Source organism: Terrapene carolina, unplaced genomic scaffold, assembly GCF_002925995.2.
Source record: "Terrapene carolina triunguis isolate 2854851 unplaced genomic scaffold, T_m_triunguis-2.0 Scaffold85, whole genome shotgun sequence".
Taxonomy (NCBI): Eukaryota; Metazoa; Chordata; order Testudines; family Emydidae; genus Terrapene; species Terrapene triunguis.
In genome coordinates this window covers 13249982-13274999 of record NW_020664436.1, presented here as the reverse complement: position 1 = coordinate 13274999, position 25018 = coordinate 13249982, and the positions used below count along the sequence as shown (strand labels likewise).

The 25018-nt window shown below is 40.5% G+C and overlaps 1 protein-coding gene across 1 annotated transcript in view; it reads right to left on the bottom strand.

Annotated features, from left to right (window-relative positions):
- The window catches only part of SMYD3 (SET and MYND domain containing 3), a 633981-nt gene that overhangs the window by 488767 nt on the left and 120196 nt on the right, over positions 1-25018 (bottom strand). Inside the window, exon 5 of the mRNA XM_024210270.2 lies at positions 24247-24383. Within this exon, the coding sequence (XP_024066038.1) occupies positions 24247-24383 (137 nt within the window). The remainder of the gene's footprint in view (positions 1-24246; positions 24384-25018) is intronic.

Here is a 25018-nt window from a genome sequence, read left to right as displayed (position 1 = left end):
TTCCACCCTACCCCCAACACCATCATGGAAGCAACTTCACAGAGCTGCCCAGAGTTGAGGCTCAGAGGACGTGGAGAGAAGGCTTGGCTCCTCCACATTCTCACTCCACTCTACTGTTGCATTCATTTTGAGAGAGAGAGAGAGAGAGAGAGAGAGAGAGAGAGACTGACTCTACAGCCCAGTGGTCAGGGCACTCACCTGGGATGCAGGAAACCAAAGTCCAAATCCCTGCTCCAAATCAGGCAGATAAGGTACTTGAACCTCAACTATTGGATATCCTGAGGTTGGTGTGTGTCTGTCTCTCTCTCTGAAAATTTTCACAACAGATACATCTACACTGCAAAAAATGAACCTGCAGCAGCAAGTCTCAGAGCCCAGGTCAACTGACTCGGACTCACGCTAAGGGGCTAAAAATATCAGTGTAGGCATTCCTGCTGGGGCTGGAGCCCGGGCTCTGAAATCCAGAGACCCCTGCAAGCCTGAGTCAGTTGACCCAGGCTCTGAGACTCACTCCTGCAGGTTGGTTGGGTTTTGTTGGCAGTGTAGACATACCTACTTTGTCCCTATGTGGGAAAGTGTTCTGAAATCTTGAAAGTTTTCACAGGGCAGGAAAACCATTTTCTGACTGACTTTGGGTGCTCATTCTATTCTTGCCATGATACTCTGAGCTCTGATTCTTTGCCACAAACTCTTTAGTCATCCAAAACTAGCACCATACATGCTCTCCTCTGCAGTCTATAGGAGCCCTCAAAAGCAGTGCCATACTCTGGATTATCCCATTCCTAGTGAGTGAGTCAGTAATCTGAGTTTACTATGGGTGCTGATGAAAGATCCATGGTATCATATCAGTCCATACTTGTATGCACTTGCAACAGGGAAGTCCATTTCTTTGCTTCAGAGGCAAAGTAAAAAGAGGCTGGCATAGTTTAATGGCATTTGGAATGTTTGATGAATGCCAGAATCCTAAAATGGTTAGTCTGTTAAGCAATTTACTGTTATAGTCTGGTCTGCCATGGAATCAGCAATCAGCCTAAGAAAACTCTTACCTGTATCTCTAATAATGCGTGTTCTGCTCAAAATTTAACAACTCTTCCATGTGAGTTACTAGGCATTCATATATGGGCAGAAGAAGGGCCATATTCACGTGCATAATAGGAATCTGAGAATATAGTCAAAGCTGGGGGATGGAAAGCAAGATGGGAGGTTTTTATCCCCTTGAATCTAGATTAGGCTGCTGAACTACAGCAATGGAAACTGAATTTCTACTGAAATGGAGCTAAAGAACCTTTGGGGGGTGGGGAACAGTAATGCTCCGCATTCTTTGTAAAGAAGCCATTAAAGGAAACGTCAACTTTAAAAGTCACTAATATCGAGCTTCTGACCTTCATGTCCTTTTTATAAAGAAAAGTAACAGTAGTGTTGTCAAACTGGTATAAAAGCAGCTACATTGTAGCATGGAAGATATTCCAAGGCTACATAAAGCAACAACAGTGATAAAGTACAACAGTCTTTTAATTTGTTGTTTGGGGGAGGGGAGGAGAATGTCCTCCTTCCTATTAGCTTTCAACATTGGAAAAACTGATGTATTATATTTCATATTGCTGTCTTGTTTAAATACTAATTCATTCTTTTAAGAAACGCTTTGGCTACCTATAAGTTTTCCATTAATGAAAAACAAGAACAAAGTGAACATGCCTAAGCTTTGAGAGATGAAAATAGAATCTGCAGAAGAACGATAGGGCTGTTCAGAAACAGTAAGGACATGCTTGGGAATAAGGCTGCATCCACGCAGGCTTCACTCCTTAGCTCCATCTCATCAGGAGTGGAACAATGAATATTTAGGCCCTGATTGGGCAAATATTTATGTTCACTCTTAACTTTGCACCCATGAGTAGTTCCATTGAAATGAGAGGGACTACCTGCATGTGTAAATTCAGGCATGTGTGTTTGCAGAATCAGTGCCGTAAATACTTGGGTCTCCATCCTACACTTGGATGTACATGAGTATAAGGGTCCTCCCTCGTGGATCTGATTGCAGGACTAGGGGCCTAGGTATGTGTGTTCCTCTGTCTCAGACCAGCTAACAGGAGCAGAGATTCAAAAATATATTAAGAGCAACTTTTTTCCTTAAGAAAACCACAGTAATACAGCATTTTGTAGATTTAGTGCTCATCTACAGTGGTCATCCGTAAAAAATTACCAATCGCCTTAGACAACTAATTTACCACAGCATCTGAAGTATTTCCAGCTATAAGTATAGGATAGGTGAGGGAATATTGTGGGTACCGATGTGTGCTTATCTATTTATCCAACAATGTATTTACAATGTTTACTATAAACTGCTATAAAAAAAGAAAATATCTTTAAAATAAAGCAAATACTGAGAGGGAGGCACATTTGCAAAAATGTGCACTCTGATTTGTGCATGCTTGTTCCTTGATTACACAAACAACAGTAAGTACTGATAATACTTTAACAAGGGCTTGTACATTTCTTGCTCTCAGCCAGCATCCCAGGTGTGCACATGCTTAGCTACAGGGACATCAAATTAAGGAATGTATTAATTCATTTTCCCATTTAAACAGAACCAAAAATCTTTCTCCTCCATAACTAAGGAGTGAGGCATCATCACTTGGAAATAAAATTCAAACTTATATTAAGGAGCTGCAGTATTGCTGGAAGTGTTTATACTTTGTTCCTGAAAAATATAAGGGGATAGAAACTCAGCTGGGGTAAATTAGCATAGCTCAGCTCTAGTCAATGGAAATATGATCATATACACCAGCTGGAGTACATATAGTACATTATATTCTAACCCATATCCTGCTTGTGCAATATGACAAGGAAGCTGGGTGAAGATTCTGTAGAGCAGTGGTTCTCAACCAGGGGTACGCATACCCCTAGGGGTACACAGAAGTCTTCCAGGAGGTACATCAACTCATCTGGATATCTGCCAAGTTTTACAACAGGCTACATAAAAAGCACTGGCAAAGTAAGTACAAACTAAAATTTCATACAATGACTTGTTTATACTGCTCTATATACTATACCCTGAAATGTAAGGACAATATTTATATCCCAATCTATTTATTCTATAATTATATGGTAAAATGAGAAAGTAAGCAATTTTTCAGTAATAGTGTGCTGTAACACTTTTGTATTTGATGTCTGATTTTATAAGCAACTATTTTTAAAGTGAGGTGAAACTTGGGGGTATGCAAGACAAATCAGACTCCGGAAAGGGGTACAGTCGTCCGGAAAGGTTGAGAACCATTGCTGTAGAGGGCTCCATTATCCACACTCAGAATGTTTTTAAAATAGCCATCATTGGGTATAATATGACCCATTTCAAAGGATACAAATTTGCTTTTCAGACCATTTATGAGGCACAGAAAGATTAAGTTCTCTAGTGCATGGAAGATTTATCAGTAACCAGACAAATGGTGAATCCAAGAGAGGCAGAGAAAATGATCCCAGACTTCCCTTCAGTTTGGTGGGGGGGGGGAAATATACCATGTGGCTTCCAAGAACCCAGTTCCAACACATGAACAAAATGCAGGTACAATAGTTATATGCACAAGTGACCAGTTAGGCACCAAGATCCCAATAGAACAATGAGAACTGCTGACCATTTTATTTGGGTGCCTAACTAGGATACAAGGGCTTTGAAAATTTGGTTGTAATAGCCTGATTTTCATAGGTGCTGAACCCCCATAACTCCCACTGGAACACAGACAACTGTAGAACTTAGAAACCTAGTTCACTTGCCTTTTATTCTCCTCTTACAAACACATACTATGTGACTATCAAGGCAGAGAAAAGCATTTGAGCCCAAGTATGTCGGAATTTATTTTGTCCACGTCTAAGGGAAACAAACAAAACATTCTTTTACACAATAACAGTGGGGGGAAAGAAAATAAATTGCTACATTTGTACAACCTATTAATACGATAACATCACACAATGCTGATCCAGCTCAACTTAGTTTATATCATTTTAACAGACCATTAGAGGTGGCCAGAGCTTTGATGTGAATTAATTAGTCCCACCCCATTCAAAGAGGCTGATTGTTTAGAAACAGAACAAGAACAAACCAAGCCTTCTTTAACAAAGCAGTTTCTGGAGTAGTTAAATATTGGTTATATTATTTAGAACAACCCAAATTGCGCTGTCAGAAGTAGACACTGTCCCTCTATAATAAAGGTAAATGAGCTTGAAAACTAATCTTTGGAATGGATTGTTTTCATCAAAAAAAGTCAGGGGTTATTATCATCCCTTTGAAGAAAGCCAAAAAGTCTGCCAACTTTTAACATTCACACATGGTAATCTGTTACATCCGGATTTTCAAATTTAATCCTATCCCTGTAATTACCTAATAGTCAGAACTAGCTTTGCTGACAACGCTCAACCTGCACTAAAATACCAATTACAATTATTTTGTATTGAGACTCTTATTCACTCTGTTTCTAGTGGTATCATGGGGAAATCTTAGGGGAATCATATGAGTGACAACCACCTCACAAACAGTTCAGGCCTAGCTGACTTTTGCATGATCTCCATTTCCCATTTTGCAACCCCTCAGAGATAGAGCTCAGATTCACAAAGGAATTTAGGCATCTAAATCTGGTGGGATGTTCTGATGTGGAACTCTCACAATCTCTCTTGACGAAGCCATTCCACTTTGTATTAAATAATTAAATATGAACTGGACCATAGAATGAGTGACATTGATTCTACCCAGTGGTTAGGGCACTCACCTGTATGTTGGGGAAACCCCTTTTCATATCCTTTCTCCTCAAGGGGCAAATTAAGCTCATGTCTCCCACCTCCCAAGGGAGTGCTCTAAGTACTGCGCTAAAGATGATAAGGGAGGCTTCCTCCTCCCTCACATCCTTGTGGATCCAGGCCATAGGGCATAATCCAGCTTCCACTGAAGTCAACAGCAAGATAATAGCACTGATATTAAAAAAGGAGAAGGAACAGACCTGTAAGTTTTGTCCTTCCAGGTCCAAAGTTAAAAGGTCATTTAGCCATTCATTAGGACATCATCGTCTTTTATCCTTGTTGACCTTCAGCTAAGTACGCAAGTTGTGCTGAGGGCTTGGCTAATTAGTAGGAGGTAGTTTAAGACAGAAAAAACTGTACCTGAGAATAACCTTTTCATCATGGTGTCAGCTTGGAGTACCCCAAGGTTGGCTAAGCTACCACTAAAGATAAGTGTTATATTTTACTTGGGTTATTGCAGGCAAAAAACAAGCATGGCTGGTATTATTTTAAATTAACATCAGAGACCAAAAAATATTAATAGGTCTTCCTGCTGTTGGTCCTCTTTACATCACAGACCAGTTTACAGAGGACATGAAGGACTATAACATGATTGCAAAATCCATTAAAGCCTCTGCTGACAATTTAACCTCCAAAATTGTTCTTTGGGATTTATTCACACCAAATCCTTTTCACGAGGCAATGGGTAAGCATTCCTGAATAAATCTGGTAGTAGAGCATGACTGAATGAAAAGAGATGAAAGTTGGAGCTTCGTAACTGAATATTTACTGTATATGTTTCAACTTGGCATAAATGATTCTCAGCTTTTGTTTCGCTGCTTTCACAAACCTACCAGAAACAGTAATAGTAAAATATCTGAATTCACTTTTCCATGGAAAAACTCAACTGTGCAAAGAACTGTACAATTAAATCCTATTTACAAGGTGTCTTCTAGTCCACCTGACCATTGCACATGGACGGATGATTGATCCAAAAACAATGAACACACTGAACTTTATGTTTCATTGTAAGAGTCTTAGGACTTACTCCAAATATTCACAAGTCAGAACTGCAAACCACTCAGAATACTAAATGCATCAGAGTCGATTTCAGAACAAATCTGGGCAATGTTCCAATGTCAGAATGAAGCTGTAGATTAGTAACATCTCTTGCTTTGCTATTCCTCTCTCAAAAAGTGCCTATCAGCGAAAGCCTGCTTGGTAAGAGGACACACGGCTGCAGAGATTTTAACAGTTAATCAAGGACAGATTTTACAAGAGAGTGTTAGAGCTGTCTTTTACATCCCACTGGAATTCCAAGCATGTCTTACTCTCCTACAAATAAAAATATCCAACAACTAGAATATGTGACATATGTTGGAAGCTGAAATACAATTTGTTATACAGTTCATCTTTTTGTACCCTACTTATAGATTCCCCAGGATTATAAGAAAGCACAGGGTGATTGTCAAAAACCACAGGGAAACATCAAGGGAGCAACAAAGGTTTAAATTTTATTTAAATATAGCTCTCACCCTAATTTCCAAAATACAGGACCAATCCTGCAAGGTGCTGAAGGCCCTATAACTTATATTGAGAGCTGAGCATGCCCTTAATTCATATTGAGGGTATCTAAAACTTCATAACATCAACCCTTACATTAGGTCTGGAGGACCTTTAAGAATTCAGAATTCAGAGATTTTTGAGTGCTGTTCTAAATACACCAGAGTTGGAAGCACAGCTACATAGATCATGTGGAGTTTATAAAGATCCAGTTTAATTTAGTTACTAAACGTATCCTACATAATTCCCAGACTAGAGCTACAACCTCAAGCAATTCTGATTTAATTTACCTTTCTTTTGCACAAAGACACATTCCAGGATCCATTCAATTGTTAGGCAAAACAATGACTGAGAGCTTATTATATTATTGCAAAAAAATACTTAGTAACACTATAATAGTAATACTAATTATTTCATCCTAAACCTAGCCTATAGCAATACTGGATGAATAATGCTATTTGTGTTAACAATTAGTCCATGGTGTATGTTTCCTATCCTAGGTGTTCTCTTGTGATGCTTGTACTAGTTAAAATGTGATGTTTTCCAGAATGCACAGACCAGTCAAAAGTAAACACACTTTGTCTTTGTATCAATAACAGTTGCAAACCTGTAAAACAGGTGGGGGCAGGCTGCCAGTCTACTAGCAATGTAAATCAGGATGGGGGTTCAAGTTTTGGTTCCTCACATGTCCTAACCTGGGAAGCAGTGCACTTAGGTCTTGGCTCCTGCATTAAGTCAATGGCAAAACTTCAGTAGCGCAGGAACCTGATCTTTACATCCGGGTCCTCACAGGTGTGGAGCACCTGCAAACTCCACGGCAGTCAATGGGAGCTAAGGGTGCTCAGTATTTCTTAAGACCTGGCTGTTAGCCTCCGGGTAGGAGAAAGTACTTTAGCTGCATTTTAGGGGGACAGAACATTCAGCCAATCAGATCTCCAGCTGTATAAAGAAACCTTTGAAGATGTGGGTGAAAAAGGGAAATCACAGGAGATCACTCTGACCTCCCAACACTCAGGGGAGCAAATTCTGACCTGACTTACATTCTGTCAGCACAGGATCTGGCCCAGAATGGTAGATAAACATAGCTATCTGGTTAATTTTATAACCAGCTACCCTTGATTTCTATAAGCTTTAAGCATTTTGGATGTAAAAATAAATGTATTTTCTTTGTTTCCATTCAAGTTAAATGAGAGTAAAGGGACTGAGGGCTGAAGAGGCAATTTTGTAATTTATGTTGTGGTTAGGGATGGGGCAGAGGAGCAATAGAAGCTATTTAAGTAAGGCTAATCACACTTTAAAAAGGCAAAATGAACGTTTTAGCCCTGAGGGACCCCATGCTTAGATCTTTTACTGGATTTTTTCAAACTTGGCTTTCTTTGAAACAATAAACCAAAAGCCACTGTACCCCATTATCGTAAAACCCACTATTTATCACTGCATGAATTTAATCAGAACCACTTGTTTACATGAGTTAGAACAGCCATCTGTCCTTTCTCTTGAACTCTTCTGATAGCTCTGTGCAATTTTAATACTAAAGAGGGGAGAGGAGACTATTCATTGAAAGATACTCACTGCTTCTGACTTGTTGACTGATGAAATTATATACAGAAGTACTGTAACTAGCCTAGCTGGGAAAATTTTATAGGCCAATAGTAGCACTGAGTGCAAATCCACTGGCTTCAATCAAGGGTCTGGAAAAAAGCATCTCAAACTGTTCCAGTGCATTAATGTTTTACAAACAAAGCAAAAAGGGCACACAAGTTAGGATCAGGAAAAGATCCTCTGGCCCAGTATGTGTCACATCCTTTCAATCAAAAAAATGAGCTACTTTAAATTTTGGACATATTTGCAAACTAACCCAACTGGTAAGACAAGGTTTTCAATGCACCCTGCAGTGAAACGTTCAATGAAACACTGCCATTGCCGGCCACCTGCTAGCACTGCTCTCTCTGCTGCTGCTGGCCGCTGCCTGCCACTATTTTCTCTCCTGCCACTCAACTCTGCAGCAGCTAACACTGCTGCTGCTTGCCACTGATTGCCCCGTCTGCAGTGCCACATTCTGAGGTTCCATCACTTAGCCCAACCTCTTAATGATTTCACTGGATAGTAGGGAACCCCTCTGCTGCTGCCTTTTCATTGCAACACTGTCCCCGCACCTGGTCTAAGGATTAGCCACTAAACCTGCTCATCAGCTCTAGTAGTCATTGAACAGAAACAAGGACTGTCAGTTGAATCCAGTGGGCTCTGTCTTGAAACACTGAAGGGTGCGAGTCAAATGGTGTCTAGAACCCTTAAAGCAGAGTCCAGACCATCACATAGGAACACCTATCCCCTCCCCCTCTAACTTTCACTGGGATTTGGCATCTGTACCCCTGGCTTCATGAATCAGATTGAGTTTAGGGTGACACTCTGAGTCAGGGAATGCTAGATATAGTTCCGCTGCCCTTTACTCATACAATAAGGATAAGAACATTTCATTAACCCTGCATTCCATACTGAAGTGAATTTTAACTCAAAATAGCAAAAATTGATTACTTGAAAATTGAAAGCTAACTAAATGAAAAATAAAGGAAGATGGCAAGGGGCACACAAATTCGTGGCTATTTAAAAAAGACAGCATTTTTTTCATGTGGGAATATACAAGAGAATAGATGGTTAATCATGGTGATTTTTGCTACCATGCACATGGTGGTGCTGATTGTCACATTAGGACTGGGAAAGAATTGACCTGGACTACATATTGGCATTCATTTGGAGGGTGAGTTTGTGTTCCTCTTTGGATAAGACCGAGCATAATGACAGACTCATCATTTTGCAAAGCTTTACTCTGGACATTGTTAGCTCTTCTGTCCCATTTAAGTATAGCAAGGTAACTGAGAGCAAGACTTGGCCAACTACATCATCTTGGACAAACAACCAAAAGTTGGTTAAATGATACTGAGCCTGCCACAGGGAAATAGATGGACTAAGAATAACCTTTGTATCACTAAGCCACAAAAACTACTGGATCCATATCTGTCATTGATACAAAGTCACTAAAGAAAAGCCGACTGCATCATTATATTCTCAATAGATGTTCCTGTACAAATATAATTTAATTTTTCTAAACATAGGCACATTTCTTTTTTAAAATATATGGAAAATAATACATTCATCACCAGGAGCATTAAAAGTGAAATATAGAGGAAGCAGAAACAACTATCTAAGCACACTTTGGACAGATTTCAAATATTTTCAAAATTACATTACTTAAATAGCTGGATGTCACTTTAGGGGGGAAAATGAGGGAAAAGCTGAGAGATCAAGGAGAAAGGTATATAGGGTTTTAAAAAGGAAAATTAATGCAGTCACAAATGCACTACAGGAGTTTTTCAGAATCACCCTCTTTATGGATTCTTAAAGATTAGAGTAGAAAGTAAAAATGCATGCACAATGAATTATTTTGTTTTAAAACAAGGATCTTTCATTTGCAGCCATACTGAGCAAATGGATGCTAAAATTAGACACAGATCAACATGATTTTACTCTATATAATCCTCTGCATAGTTGAGAAAATTGCTGCCATGGCCAGCAGCCATCCCCCCTACTGCCACCACAACCCTCCCTGGAGGGCCCAAACCTGCTAAGCGTCTTTCTCAGGGTCAAAATAAAGGATGACAATGCCACGGAACTGACCCTTGCAGAAGCAGAGGGGTCATTCTGCACTTTAATGATTTTGTGATGTGTAAAAATATCCACTACTGAGCTCGTGCCCAATCCTGCTCCCTTTGAAAGTCAGGGAAAAGCTTTGCTGTGGACTTCAATGGGAGCAGGGGAAAAAAAATAAAAAGATCATCACTCCAGATTAAAAATTAAACAATAAAACACAACCCCCCCACACATTTTCTATTAGAAAACAAGAAAATAATATTTCCATTGGCATCCATATACATATAAAAATAAAATAATACATTCAACTGAAAACCAGAAGTGAGTCACGAATGGCAATGCAAAAAATATCAGGTTTATCCTCGTTAATTAAGTATTTTTAAATTGCTGCCAAATGAAGCCACATTGCATCTTTTGATGCTCTTTACAAGGGTACACCAGGCCTGACTGATCTCTTTTATACCAGCTTCATGTTGAAAATATGCAGAGTTCACACTGGAGTTTTTGCCCCATATTTCCAATTGGTCCTGCCACTAGTTTGGATGCACCATTGGTTGCAGCAATGGGAGTGCTAGTGTAGACAGGGATCGAGATGGCCAGTGACTTCTTAAGCTCTAGGTTATCTAACCCTGTTCAGAGCAGGTCTATGCAACACAGTGCTTAAAAAGCTGGTGATCACTGGTACCTTGCCTACATTAACACTCCAGCATTGCTACCACCAGAGGAACTAAGCCAATGGTAACAATGGTACGAAGTTTGGGGCAAAAAAAGCCTTTTGTATACAACAAGGCCACAGACTTCTACAGTGTTACTTCTGATTAACAACAATATGAGAGGAGAAACAGCCCCACTGCAGACAGTGAGAAATACTTGATATTTATGGCCCTGTCATTCAAGACATTAACTTTCACAAGGTTTATGGTTTTCAATCAAAACTGATTTTACTCCCCTTAGAGAAATACTTGCCAATATTTTTTCAGGGCTCAAATGCATAGTTTCTACTAACAAAGTGACTAATTTGGCCCCACTCCTAACTGCCCTGGTCTTGTTGCTATTTCATTTTTCGTAACTCTTCTATTCTCACATCACACTGCTCTCTATGCCTAATGTCTCTTATTGAGAAGACAGTTTGTACAATGGATAGGGCAGAACACTGGGAGTCAGAAGACCTAGGTTCTACTCCCAGCTTTGCCGCTGACCTGCTGCGTGACCTTGAGCAAAATACAACCTCGCTGGGTCAAGATTGGCTCTCACAGTTACACCAGTGCAAATCTAGATTTAAACGTATTGAAATAAATGGAATTAATCCAGATTTAAATGTGAGCTTCTGTGCCTCATTTTCCTCACCTGAAAAATAAGGATGACAATACCTTTGAGATGAAAGATGCTATATAAAAAAGCATTCATCATCATGTGAGCATCAATAAAAAACACAAACATACTAAAAGAGCTGAGCTGTGCAAAAATATAAGTGAAACAGGAAAAGTCATTTTTAAGCTAACCTGCTAGCCCTATTGCTTTCCCAGAACCAAACATACACTGTTATTAACTCTATTTTCCTGCCACAGAGATTCTAAAGCCCAAAGCTCCGACAGGAAGCTATTCTGTTCACAGTGGCCTTATGATTTCTTTTATTGCTTAATTTTTTAATTGAAGTCAGCAGTGCAAGTAGGGCGGACCGTTCCGGTCCACTGTACCAGAAAGATATTTATAGCTGATACGGGGCACCGGAAAGAGCAGCAGCCGAAAGCGGGGCAGCTGGGTGGCCCCAATGGCAGCAGCTCCTCCACCCCCAGCCCTTCCACACAGGGTCTCCTCCAGCTCCCAGCAGCAGCCCCGCCAAAGGACAGGGCTGGGGGATGGGGCTGGTGGTGGTACAACAGCGGGAGGAGCTGCCAGCATTCTGCTCCTTTCCCCGCTGCCCCTCCCAGTGGGGAAAGGAGCAGAACCTGAGCCCTGCCCCCTGCCCTTCCACAGAGCTGCATCTCCTCCGGCTCCAAGCAGCAGCCCCACCAGAGGACAAGGCTTGGCTCTCCCGGGAAACACAGCGGGGAAAGGAGCAGAACGTAGGGCCACTGGCTGGCCCTATGCTGGCAGCTCCTCTGGCGTGGCTGCTGTACCACCCCCCAGCCCTGTCCTCTGGCGGGGCTGGCTGCTATACAGACGGAGGAGACCCTGCGTGGAAGGGCTGGGGCGATAGAGCCGCGTCGGAGGAGCTGTGGGCGTGGGGCCGACCAGCGGCCCCACATTCTGCTCCTTTCACCGCTGTGGTTCCAAAGGCGCAGCGGGAGGAGGACAGAGGCCCCCCCATCCCCTGGTAAGGGGGGTGAGTCATGGGGAGGGGACGGAGGGAACATGGGGGACCTGGGCTGGGGGCAGGGCCAGGAGGAGTCACGTGAGGAGATCACGTGCCCCCCTGTTGTCATCCCCCATAACGGTAAGAACTGGATTCGACTTGCACCACTGATTAAAGTTGAGGAAACCAGTTCCTCCACTGGATTACTAGCAGCAAATACTTTTTCATGTAGGAAGCCATGGTTGACTGATTCTGAAGCAGACAGTGCTTTGGCATGCCACCGATATTACCCATCAACAGTACGCTGCTGTCATGATGTTCTATTGCAGCATTTTACCAATTGCCTGGCATGAGAATAACTGCTAATCGTCCATGTAATCAAATGCTTTCCAGAGCCTCCATGTAAAGACGCCACTCTACTTGCTGGTTTTCCTTCTACTGTGAGGTCTACATTTCTGGGGGTTTGCATTCTCCATTCTCTGTGCAATAGCCTCCCGTATGCTGTCTATACAAGTGTCTGCTCAGTTTGAAACAGAGGATTCTTCTAGGCTTGTCTTTGCCACATCAGGCTTTAATTGTGAGACTCCAGAGCAAACATGGATACAATTAAAATCACATCTTATTTTGAGAGAGCGGTTAAGATTTGCTTCTATTATTTTCTGGTACAACATGCCATAGTTCCTAAGAATAACTATTGTGGCTAAAAGGTTAAGAGCAATGGGATGGAAAATTCTGTCTCCCCTACTGTAAATCATTGGGATAATACGTGGAAATAAATAATATGAAAAAGTCACATACGAGATTAAACAAACTATAGCTATATGAAAAGATATGGCTTCCATTCGGTAAAGTGCATGCAGCATACTCCTAAGGGAGCGCTTACTATGGTTTTAGATTATTGATACCATATTTCTTCCAGTCTTAGTTAGCATTTTTACTATTTTATCAACATCTATTTACATCTTTGCTTCTATGGCTGATGCATGGTGGCTTTGCCTCCCTCGGGGATCTCGATTTAAATAAAAAACTCAGCACATAATGTAAGTAAATACTGCATGAATCACAGCAGCACTACAGAGCAATTCTTGAAAAATTAAGAAGTTACATACTGTAATAGCTAATATGTAGGCTGTTACTCAAGCTACTCCTATACCAATTGTTACTATGCTCGCTTAAGGCCACATCATCCATGGTAAAAGAGGTAGCATTGCCTTGTGATTAGAGTGCAGAGCTGGGAGTCAGGAGAGTCGGGGTCTATTCCTGGCTCTGCCACAGACCTGCTGGGTGACCTTAGGCAAGTCACCTCACATCTCTCTCTGAGACTTAAGTTTGCCTGTCAAATGAGAGCAACAATATTTCTCTCTCCCCCTGCAGTTTTATTCATTAATCTATAAGGTGCTCCAGAATCCTCAAATGGAAGGCACCACACAAGTGTAAAACATTATCTTATATTCAAACCCCATACGTAAGAACAAAAGGCCCAGGAAATGATGCAATTTCAATCTCAGACCTTTTACTTAATGCCTCTTGCCCAAGGGTGGCAGAGCTGGGGAGGGAGGATGCCAAGGGGGCAGGTGTATGGCCCTATAGCCCCAGAGAAATGAATCACTACACACAGTGTAGTCCAGCTTCCCCAGTCTCCCTTGCAGCATGACTCCCCTAAAAGCTGCCACTGGCTCTTCTTTCTGCACCTACTCCGTAACACCTCTCCCCAGTAAGGTATAAAATGCAAAATGGGATTTATGCCAGAACAGCATCTGGACCATTGACTTATGTTTACTGTCATCCTGGGCTTTTTTCAAAGCAATGGCTCAGGGTTGAATAGTTCCACATTGTTATCCTGAGCCATCCAGCCCCTAGCCACTGCATCTAGCAAACCAGACTGAACGTATTCAGCAATTATTCCATGCAGAAGTGATTAGAAATGTTGAGAGTTTCTGTAAGTGTCTACAAAAAATAAGGTACAAGTATTGAAGTCAGAAAATCTATAGGCAATAGTATCTGATGAATATTCAAGTACATCATGGATATTATACAGCAGAAATAACTAACCGTATTTCATTTCCTCGCTGCAGTTACCATCACTCATTTGTTTTTAGTTTTATTTACTGCAAAGGTATGGTAACCAGCCAATAGATTTGGCCCTACCTGCAATTTCAGTGTCAAGACAGCACATCTCAGAAGCAAAGGTAAATGTTAAAGAATTGATAATTCATAAAGACTCATCTCGTCTGTAAACAAACCTGAAGGTCAACCCTGGAAGTCAAATTCCAGTTAGATTACAGACAAAGTCAATTAGATAGTAACTGAGCAAGATATTGCAGAGGATCAAAAAGACAGCTAATGAGTTTAGCGCTGGGTCTGGTCCTGACACTGCTGTCAGTATGGAACTCTCATTGACTTCACACACACACACACACACACACACACACACACCCCATTATGTTCGCATTCTGACCAACCAAAATCAGACTTCTCCAGACAAGCCAACAGTGCATCTGTAGATGAAAGCTAGCTACAAATCATTAAAAAAAAATCTCACACAGTGGACAGGAAGATGACACAAGCTGGCTTTTTATTATTTGGGTTTTTTTCCTGCCAAATTGAGTGAAATGAATGGGTAGGAATATGACATTCCTTTAAATTCCTAAAATACTTCCAATGCCATAAGTGTAGGGATGGTAGAAGAGGTGTAGAAAGATATGCATAAATGAGTTAATTTGGATGTAATTTTCTGTTGCATTTTTAGCCCAACTTAATGTTTTGTCAGCTGTAATGATCTTTTCCGGTTACATGCTATTATATTTGCATAGCATTATAAAAACCAACTGTGAATGAGGCATTATTTTTTAAAATACCTTAATATACAAATAAAAGTGAATTAGCTGGCATCAGCCTAGTCCCTAACAGCCATTTATTGACAGCATAAATCCAATACATAATTCTGCATGAGTCTCAGTAGTGTTGCAGATTAGGCCTGAGTTACGCTGACAGAGCTGTTTCATAAACATACAGCTGCTTATACCACTATCATACCAGAACTATTCAGAGCTCTGTGACCACTTGAAATATGGGGAGGCTGAAAAGAGAGCTGTAGAATAATGCTGGAAACTTCATAACAGCAGAAGACACCGCACACTGACACATCCCTTTTAAAAACAAAACAAAAATAAAATTGTAACCTTACGTTGTTTTCCCACATTTCTCATCCTATTAGTTCTACTGACTTTGTTGGTGTAAATGGGTGTTCCTTCTCCACTGATATGATTACTGAATCTGGGAGCTTTTTCCTCAGCACAATGAAGAGGCATGTATCTATGTTGGTGTTAAAAGGAACATCTTGAAGTGAAGGTTCAGAACCTCAGAACCAATCTCTGCAATCTGGGGCAGGGAGAACTGAGAGGGAGCATGATGATCAAACCTGTTTTTTCCACTCACTCTGCCCTTAAAAATATCTGAATAGATGATCACAACTTAAGACTCCCCATTCCTGTTCACTTCCCCTGCCATCAACAACCCACTGTGAGGCTCAAGCGAAGCCACTGCCATCTCCCTTGCATAGGCAAAAGTAGTGTCAAAATTCCTTCAGATAAACAGGATCTGACCAGTGATTTTTTGGAAATTGTTTGTTTTCATTAAAACAGAACTGTACAAATTTAAAAATCTTAAAATTGGCAATGACTCAATTTATGTTGAAAAGAATTCCTTCCAAGAATCCAAACAAAAGGAAGTCACTGAAGTGTATTTAAACTTTCAGACTTGAAGAATGAAGAAAGGATCCTGAGGACAGCACATCAGGACGGAGCAGTCCTTTACAATTCACAATACATATTTTGCCTCCTTAATTTATAGGTTAAAGCAGTGTTTCCCAAACTTGTTCCGCCGCTTGTGTAGGGAAAGCCCCTGGCGGGCCGGGCCGGTTTGTTTACCTGCCGCATCCGCAGGTCTGGCCGATCGCGGCTCCCACTGGCCGTGGTTCGCTGCTGCAGGCCAATGGGAGCCGCTGGAAGCGGCAGCCAGTACGTCCCTCGGCCCGCGCCACTTCCCGCAGCTCCCATTGGCCTGAAACAGCGAACCGCGGCCAGTAGGAGCCGTGATCGGCCGGACCTGCCAAGGGCTTTCCCTACACAAGCGGCGTCCCAAGTTTGGGAAACACTGGGTTAAAGGATACACTTTAAGCAAGCATTACTAAAGAAGACTACCTAGGCAGCCATTTTAGTTCTTTCCAAGCTAAAAATCAACTACTCAGACTCTACCTAAGGAGCCAGAACATCTTTCAGTTAAAAATGAATGCTCTTTGCATGAAGAATCCCATATAACAAAAACCTACAAATTTTATTCTATTTCACCTCATGGTCTGGCATAAACCTCAAAAATTTAACGTGGACAAAAACGTAGCTTGATACATTTCAAAGATGTCTATGAAGTTCTAATTTATATGGACTTTTCTCCTCTTTGCTGTTCCCTTCCCCCCCCCCCTTTACATGGTTGCAAAAAGAACTTATAATATTCCAAGTTTATTCTTATTATCAGTCTAGACTGAAATATAGGGGAAAATGTAGTGCAACATTTGATAGGAGACTGGTTGTTAGTAACCTGTTACCAGATAAAGAGGAATGCATAGCCCCATTGCTCCTAGATGTGTAAGTCTCCTGTTGAAATCAACAGAAGCAGACCATATGCTTCCAAGGGCAGAATTTTCCTAGGAGTAAGAATTGCAGGATTTAGCCCATTATGAGAATAATAGTTCTCTCTCCTCTCCACGCCATCCCACATTTAGAATGAAAGCACTAGAAGTAATGGGCCAAATTCTGCACTCATTTCAATTGATATAAATCCAGGGATTTTTTGAGTATAGCCAAGAGCAGGATCTGGCCCCACATTTTATAAATATAAGGATTTGAAAGTAGGGGACCATTAAAAAGGTAACGGTTTTGTTCAGTTTACTCCAATATTAGTTATTTCTATTTCCTCACCACTTAAAATCACTTTGAAATAAACACTGGTACTTCAGATGAAAGGTGCACAATCTCAGAATATCTCACAAACATTAAGAGCCAAATTCAGACCTGGTGTGAGGAGGGTAACTTACTAAAGCCACCAGGTCTGAATCTGGCCTAATATGGACTCTTCTGACGGCCAGTTTCATTCCTGGTGTAATTCTTCAGTGGGGTTACACCAGATTTGAATCTGGCCCATGTTTTACAGATTCCGGTAAATGATGTATGCAGTTGCTTTCATTACTACCAATACCTCAAACCTGTATACAATAAAGGCTTGCCCCTCCAGCCCTCAGTCACTTCACAGAAATCCAACTTACTACTTAGTGGGACTATCCATGTTAGCCAGGAAGGGTTGAAGAATTAGATCCTAGGACTGGTTCCAGCTCAAGATTATGGCGACACGGGTAAACCATAAAACTCGGTTTCAAGATTTATCTTGACATTCAAATTTCTCAATTATGAATTACAGCTGCATCATGTGATTAATTGTACACAAATCTGTGGTTAATACTGAGGGTCAGAAATTAAACAAAATCACCTCCCAAGTGTATATTAGACAAGCTCTATTTTAAGTATACTGGAGATCGCACGGGGTAATCTAATAACCAAACTGCAAAACCGTGACACCTGCTCTGAGGATGGTACCCATGGGAAGGGTTTGGCAGCTTTAGGAAGAAAGAAAACTGCATATACATGATAAAAGCAAGTTTTGAAACATATCATCAAGCACATCTGCTACTTTCCAAAGCTAGCAGCTAAACTTTAGAACTGATCCTACAGGAACAAACAGGGTAAAATTCTTGTTCCACTGAAGTCAGTGGCTTAACTTCCATTGACTTCAATGGGGCCAGGATTTCACACTTAGAGTAGCTGCTGTTTTTAAGTTGTCATGAGTATTTAACTGAGGGTATGTCTACACTGCAATTAAACACTCCCGGCTGGCCTATGTCAATTGGAATTCATGTCAGCTGACTCAAGCTTGCAGGGCTGTAAAACCATAGGGTCTTACAGCTTGGGCTCCAGCCTGAGCCCGAACATCTACACCACAATTTAACAGCCCCGCAAGCCTGGGTCAGCTTCCTTGGATTAGCCGAGGGTGTTTAATTTTAGTCAGACCTTGAGTTAGCAACAAATTTTCACGCACAGCAAAGATCAGAAAAGGAGGACTCTTTAAAGCTAGCTTCTTGAGAGTTCTTTTGACCTGCATCAGACTGGTACTTTTCCAGAAGCTGTCTGGAAATCAGTCATCTCACTGCAGGACTGTTTTTCTCTTTTGTTTTGCTGTCTGCTTATTTTCCTTCTTGAAGTTCTAGCATCAATCAGAATGAAAGTGACCTTTGACTGTATTCTTTTGTAGAATGCCATGAAAAGATTGATCAAAAAAAAAAAAAAAAAAAGGTTAAATAAATAAATAAACAAGTTCAATGTAAGAAGGAGCACTTAGTGAACTTTAAAGAAATGTTCGACCAAGTGGGGAAAACAATTTTAGGACCTCAGACTACTTAGATGTAGAATTTCTTTATTCTGTGACCATGCATATAAGCCACGACAGCCAGTCTCTTTCAAAGTCACTCTTGTAGAGAAGTGGCCACATAACCTTCTTATCACAGGATCTACAGTGCTAAAGCCTTAAAATTTCACCTGCAAGAAAGGAGTATCCTCTTGTTAGATTTTAAGAAGAATTCAATGTTTTTCCACTGGCATTCAGCCTGTATGGCAGGAAATCTCCTGTAGCACAGGTAGAGTTTTGAGAACATTGGCTGCCTTCTCATATACAAGACAAAGATTGGTATATTAAATATTAAACATTTAAATTTAACTGGAAAGGACAATATGTGTAGGTATATCGCATGCTGTTAAAAACTGGGTACACTGTAAATTTATGTAAGGGAAATTAATTACAGTACACTACCTTCCAAAAAGATTGATATATATTATAACTACATTTGAGGTGTGATGTTGTTTTTAATGCAATGTGTGGTTGGATTTAGCTAATGAGTCCCCAGTCAATACAGTTAGTAATTCAGATTCCTTCTTTCCGTAATTCCAGTTTTTATAATAAATGATAAAAAGTAATCATAGCAGTGGTAGGTCTGTGCCAGCTACTTTCCATGCTCCTAGAACCACCATCACTTGTGTTCAGTAATGAGTCCACATAAGCAGCACTACAGCTGATGGCATGGTCAGCCTATGCTCCCTATATTCCTTTGTCCCCTCACAATGAGACCCCATGAGTGGGGAAAGTTTCAGGCTAGCGCCGTGGTGTCAGTGACTAGATTATTCCAGGGTGGTCTCTGGATTCAGTTCCTATTGGGGAATTCTCTTTTTTTTTTTTTCATTCTTCTTTTCTTTAACTATATATATATATAGAGAGAGAGAGCGAGCTCGGGAAGGAAACCTTAAAATAAAATTGGAGGAACAGCAGCAAAGGAACAAGGGAGCAGAAACAAATTCAAATGGATTGAGGCCCTCCTGATGTGCAGAGAAAAAACTGAAGAGGCAAGAGACCCACAGCTCCAGCCACCAGCTGCCACTAGTGGCAGAGATTGGGCAATTTGACAGTAAAAGCATATACATTGTCCCAGTGCAGTAATAACTACAATTTAAATAACAGTAGTAGCTTAGGCTACGTCTTCACTACGGGGGGGGTCGATTTAAGATACGCAAATTCAGCTACGCGAATAGCGTAGCTGAATTCGACGTATCGCAGCCGACTTACCCCGCTGTAGGGACGGTGGCAAAATCGACCTCTGCGGCTTTCCGTCGACGGCGCTTACTCCCACCTTCGCTGGTGGAGTAAGAGCGTCGATTCGGGGATCGATTGTCGCGTCCCAACGGGACGCGATAAATCGATCCCCGAGAGGTCGATTTCTACCCGCCGATTCAGGCGGGTAGTGTAGACCTAGCCTTAGATACATTCAGAACAATGGTAACAAAATCACTCTTAAAACAGGGACACAGTGCATCAAAAATATCTACATTTCTCATAGCATATCAAACTTGCTATGGTACACATCAAGAACGACTGACTATTTCACGTCCTCTAATTAACATAATATTGAGCTGGCAACCCCTGCCTTTGCTCTACCATCGATGCGAATCTCCATCACCCAATTGGGAAATTTTCAAACAAGCACTTTTGTGCTTTCTCCCACACTGCCTCAACTAGTGGAAGGAGATCCTGTTAACTTCCATACAGCCACCACATTGTCCACCTTCAAATTCCTCCTTAAAACTCTCCTCTGCCACTTTGCCTACAAAAAACTCAACGGTGATTAGGCAGCTGATGTGCTATGACTGTTGCTTACCAAGTAGAACTTAAGCATCTCATTGTTACCTTGCAATTCCCTCCCACCTACTGTTTGTTGTACCCATGTGTTGTATCCATCTGCCTAACGGAATGTAAAGCTCTTCAGGACAGAGACCACTTTTCTGTCATGGGTTTGTACAGCACCTGCTTCAATGGGGCCTCACTCACAATTGGGACCTTTGGGTGCTACTGAAACAAATAATTTGCTCCTGCTCCTGGCACTGCCACAAATACAAATAAATAAATATATTAATAAATAGTACAGGTTTATCAAGCCATGTAGTTGCAGACCTTTAGCACCAGTTTCATAAATGTTAGTAAAGCTTTTTTCCAATCTATTTGTTTTCATATGACCTATAAGATGCTGATGTACAAGAACTAGAAGCAAACTCAAACAGCCTTCATTTTCAAAACCAGAATTTTAAAAATCCCAGAAAATATATTATAAATTCACTGCAATTCTATGAAGTCTCAGTCCAGGTTGGAAGCAAGAAAAGAAATATTGTAGAAATTCTCATTTGGAACACTGGAACGTAAGAATGTAGGAACTGTCATACTAGATCAGACCATTGGCCCAATTAGGCCAGTATCCAGTATCCAACAGCGGCCAGCAACTGGCAGTTGAGAAGAAGATGCAATAAAACCTATAAGGGAGAATTGATGAATAATCTGCCCATAAGAAAGTCTCTTAGCTTATTCAGTTAAACCATGAAGCATGAGGGCTTATATTCTCTTCTGAAAAAAAAAAAAAAAAAAAAACTTGCTTCCTATTTAATATATATCTGAACTTTTCCATCATCCAGCTAATCCTTCTTTGAATCGGATTAGGCACTTTAAATTTAAAAATATACAAATACAGCACTAAGTCACCCAGGAGTTTCTGCTAAGAAATCCATGCTCTGCACTGGGGTGCATGCCAGCTGTATACGTTCACCATTATATCTGCATTTTGTTCCTTTCTGTACCAGAGAGAGGAACAGGTGGCATAATATTTGCCAAGTACTAGAAATTATATAGAAATGAAAAATAAAAAAAAATTCGTAGTGGTTTGCTCATTCTCCAAACTATGAACATCAAGTGTCCACACAGTTTTTGCCAAGCATGGAATAAATGCATATAAAAAAAGTCCTAAATAAACAATTAAGAATCCTCCTAATATCTTACAAAGGCTTAAATTATTTATTTCACTCAGCCACCTTATATTTTATAAAGAAGTTGATGGTCAGTGTGATGGGGTGTATAGACCCCAACATGGCAGCAGACACTAAAGAGTTAATAATGAGAGCAATCTCTATTCCAGCTGCAGCTAAATGGCTGGCTAGCAACAGCTGGAACAACAAGCTGCAACCCAGATGGAGCAGGGCAGCTACAGGAAAGGGCTCCACAGCATCAGACAGGGGAAAGCTGCCCAGAGAGACCAATTCCCTGGCAGAAGCATCAAGGGGAAGGTTACCATGCAGAAGATGCCTGCAAGAGATAGCAAGCAGCCCAGGGAGGCAGCAGGAGACGTAAGCAAACAGTCCTTGACTGCCCAACTCAGAGATCCCAGGGTGGGACTCAGAGGAGAGGGCAGACTTGCATCCCCCTACCACTCTTCCCAGGGAAAGGAATAGAGACTGCTGAAGCTCCAGGGTGTTGGTCACAACATAAGACTATTGAATTTCATTTTTGTTCCTGCTTCAACTTCCTTCGTCCTTTCCCTGACAAGGGAGGGAAAGGGACATATTGGGCCTGAGACTACCAACTGGAGGCCCATTACAGGACTCTTCGGCACTCACCTCTTACTACCCCAAAAGAGGAGGAGGGCTGGAGCCACAGAGAGAGGCTGAGCACTACAGGCCACATTTCTAAACTGACACAGATGGAAACCAAGGCAAATGCCCAGCCACGAGGGGATGCATTGAAGGGAAGAAGCCAGATGACAGTACGATGTCATTACCAAAGGACAAAAAGTGGGACCTATGAAAGGTATGTGCATCTTTTAAAGGCTGCATTTTCCAGCTACTTCACAGGAATCTCTCTCTTTTGTATTCTATCACTATTTATGTAAATCAAAAAAAAATTTAAAAAGATTTACAATAACTATTTTTCATTTGTAGGCAAAAGTCCAATACTGCTCTGAAAGAAGTCCATGGGAAGAACAGGGAGAGGCCCAGTATCATTACAGCCTCTATTTCATGGATTACTATTATGTACAAGGCCACAGCACGGCAACCTATGACTTGATTGATTCCACTAACCAAGCCTCATCTTTTAAGCCTCGGATTTATTTGCCGTAATGCCAATTCTCTTCACAGGATTAATACATATGTATATTTCAAGTGAAATTCACCTGGTAAAATTCATACCAGAATAGAGGGCTTGCACAAAACAACAAAAGCCTCTTAGTGGAACTTAAACATATTACATAGAGGTTTTGAGTGACTCATTGGGCTTTCTGTGAGCTTTCTTCATTGCCATAAATTTCACCTTTGTAATAATCATGGTTTGCCAGAGAAAGTTGCAATTCACATTAGTCACCAAATTCAGCAATCTGTAAAAATTCAATCTAGACGATATATTTGATAATGAGGCTCATATTCCCTTTCAATTTTTCTTCCATTGCAAAAACATTCAACCCACCATTAGGGTGACCAGATAGCAAGTGTAAAAAATCAGGACTGTCCCTATAAAATCGGGACATCTGGTCACCCTACCCATCATGCAAACAGCCAAAAAGACCTATATACTGCAACTATTAAGAGACTCTCCCTTTTACAGGACTAAAAAAGTCTAAGGGTTATTTGGGTCACATCATAATGTAAAAACAGTTAAACACAATATGTGTGTGTGAAGGTGAGAATGAGAGAGAGAGAGAGAGAGAGAGAGATCAGTTGTGCTGAAGTATATGTGAATGTACTAGCAACCAATCAGAAAAAAAAACACCATCTAAAATTCTTAAGTAGAAATATAGGTATTCTCCATCTACAATACCTCTAAAGGAATTGTTTAATGAAACTTCCTAGAACAAAGGCAACAAAATATGTACTGGAAAAGTCAATGGTATATAGCACATAATGTATTGAACATTTAGTAGATGTGGAAATGAAACTCCAGTACTTCTTCCAGATCATCTATGTCTACCGTCTCTGACACCTGAAATTACCATTTGAGGAATGTAATAGTGTTATGGAACATGTTAACACTTGTTATTAAAAAGACAAAACAGAAATATGAATGTATCTACAAATATAGGATATTATGTTTTGCAGAAATATTCTGAAGTATAAAGCAGAGTACGGTGTACTCTAACATCTTATTCAAAAGGCAAGACAGTTGGAAAAGATATGACTTATTAATCATCCTAAGTCATTTTTCAATCTTTGTCCTTTATTAAATTACACCAAAAATGTCGTGTTCATTTTAAAATTCCCTTTTCATGCAATTCCTTATTTTAATTTAAGTAGCAATCATATCAAAAGAAAAACTGCTGTTCAAGGGATGGGAATTTGCTTAAATAATGACTGAAGTGGAACAGACTTTTCTGGTCATTCTGACATTATGTCATATATCACTGCATTTTCAGAAAGCTTTCTGGATGGATGTGTTGTAAACCCCAAAAATAAATCAAGAAGAGAAGTAGATAATTGATAGAATTGTCAGGAATCAGTTTTAACACTTACTTTTGCGAAGATCTGAAAAATGTCTATTGCAGGTAGCAGCTGAAAAGCCTCCTGGATCTCCACTCGCAAATAAAGCTGCAATGTCTGTGCCAGGTGCCTGAGACCCTCTTTCATTTCTTCGCTTAACTCTTCAATATCTTAGGGAAAAAAATACAGCAAAGCATGAATAAAACCTTCTGCCAACATCTTTAAGAAGTCCAATGGCAGCAGTTCAATCTAGACATTTCCAATCCCAAATTTAATTTTGACAGAAAGTAATTATATGCCACTATTTTTGACAGCTACATATCATCACTAAGCAGAGTTTATCAAGTTGCTACTTCCAAATCACAAACATTATGCTGAGTGAATGATCAAAAGCCTAAAGATAAAACAGATGTGCAAGCAGATACAATATGTTAAATACTAAATTAGTCAATTAAGTTTGTTACAATTAAAATGTGTTTGCATGTTATCCTACAATTTCATCCTCCTTACAACCGGATGCATTTTTATATCACTTTCTTCATATGAAGTGTCACAAATTGCTTTATGCTGACAAATGGAATAAGCAGGGTACAAGGACTATGGTACACATAGAAAGGGAAAATACCACATAAAGATTGAGTTAAAGAAAGCTGACATTTAAAACCAGTACTAATACAAGTAAATATTATTCTGATATTAAATAATAAAATCACAATTCCAAATGAGGACAATGGGAGCTGCATGTGCACTGCATTTCTGTAAATCAGGCTAGGTGAATTGCCAAACTTCAAAGAGCAAATCAATG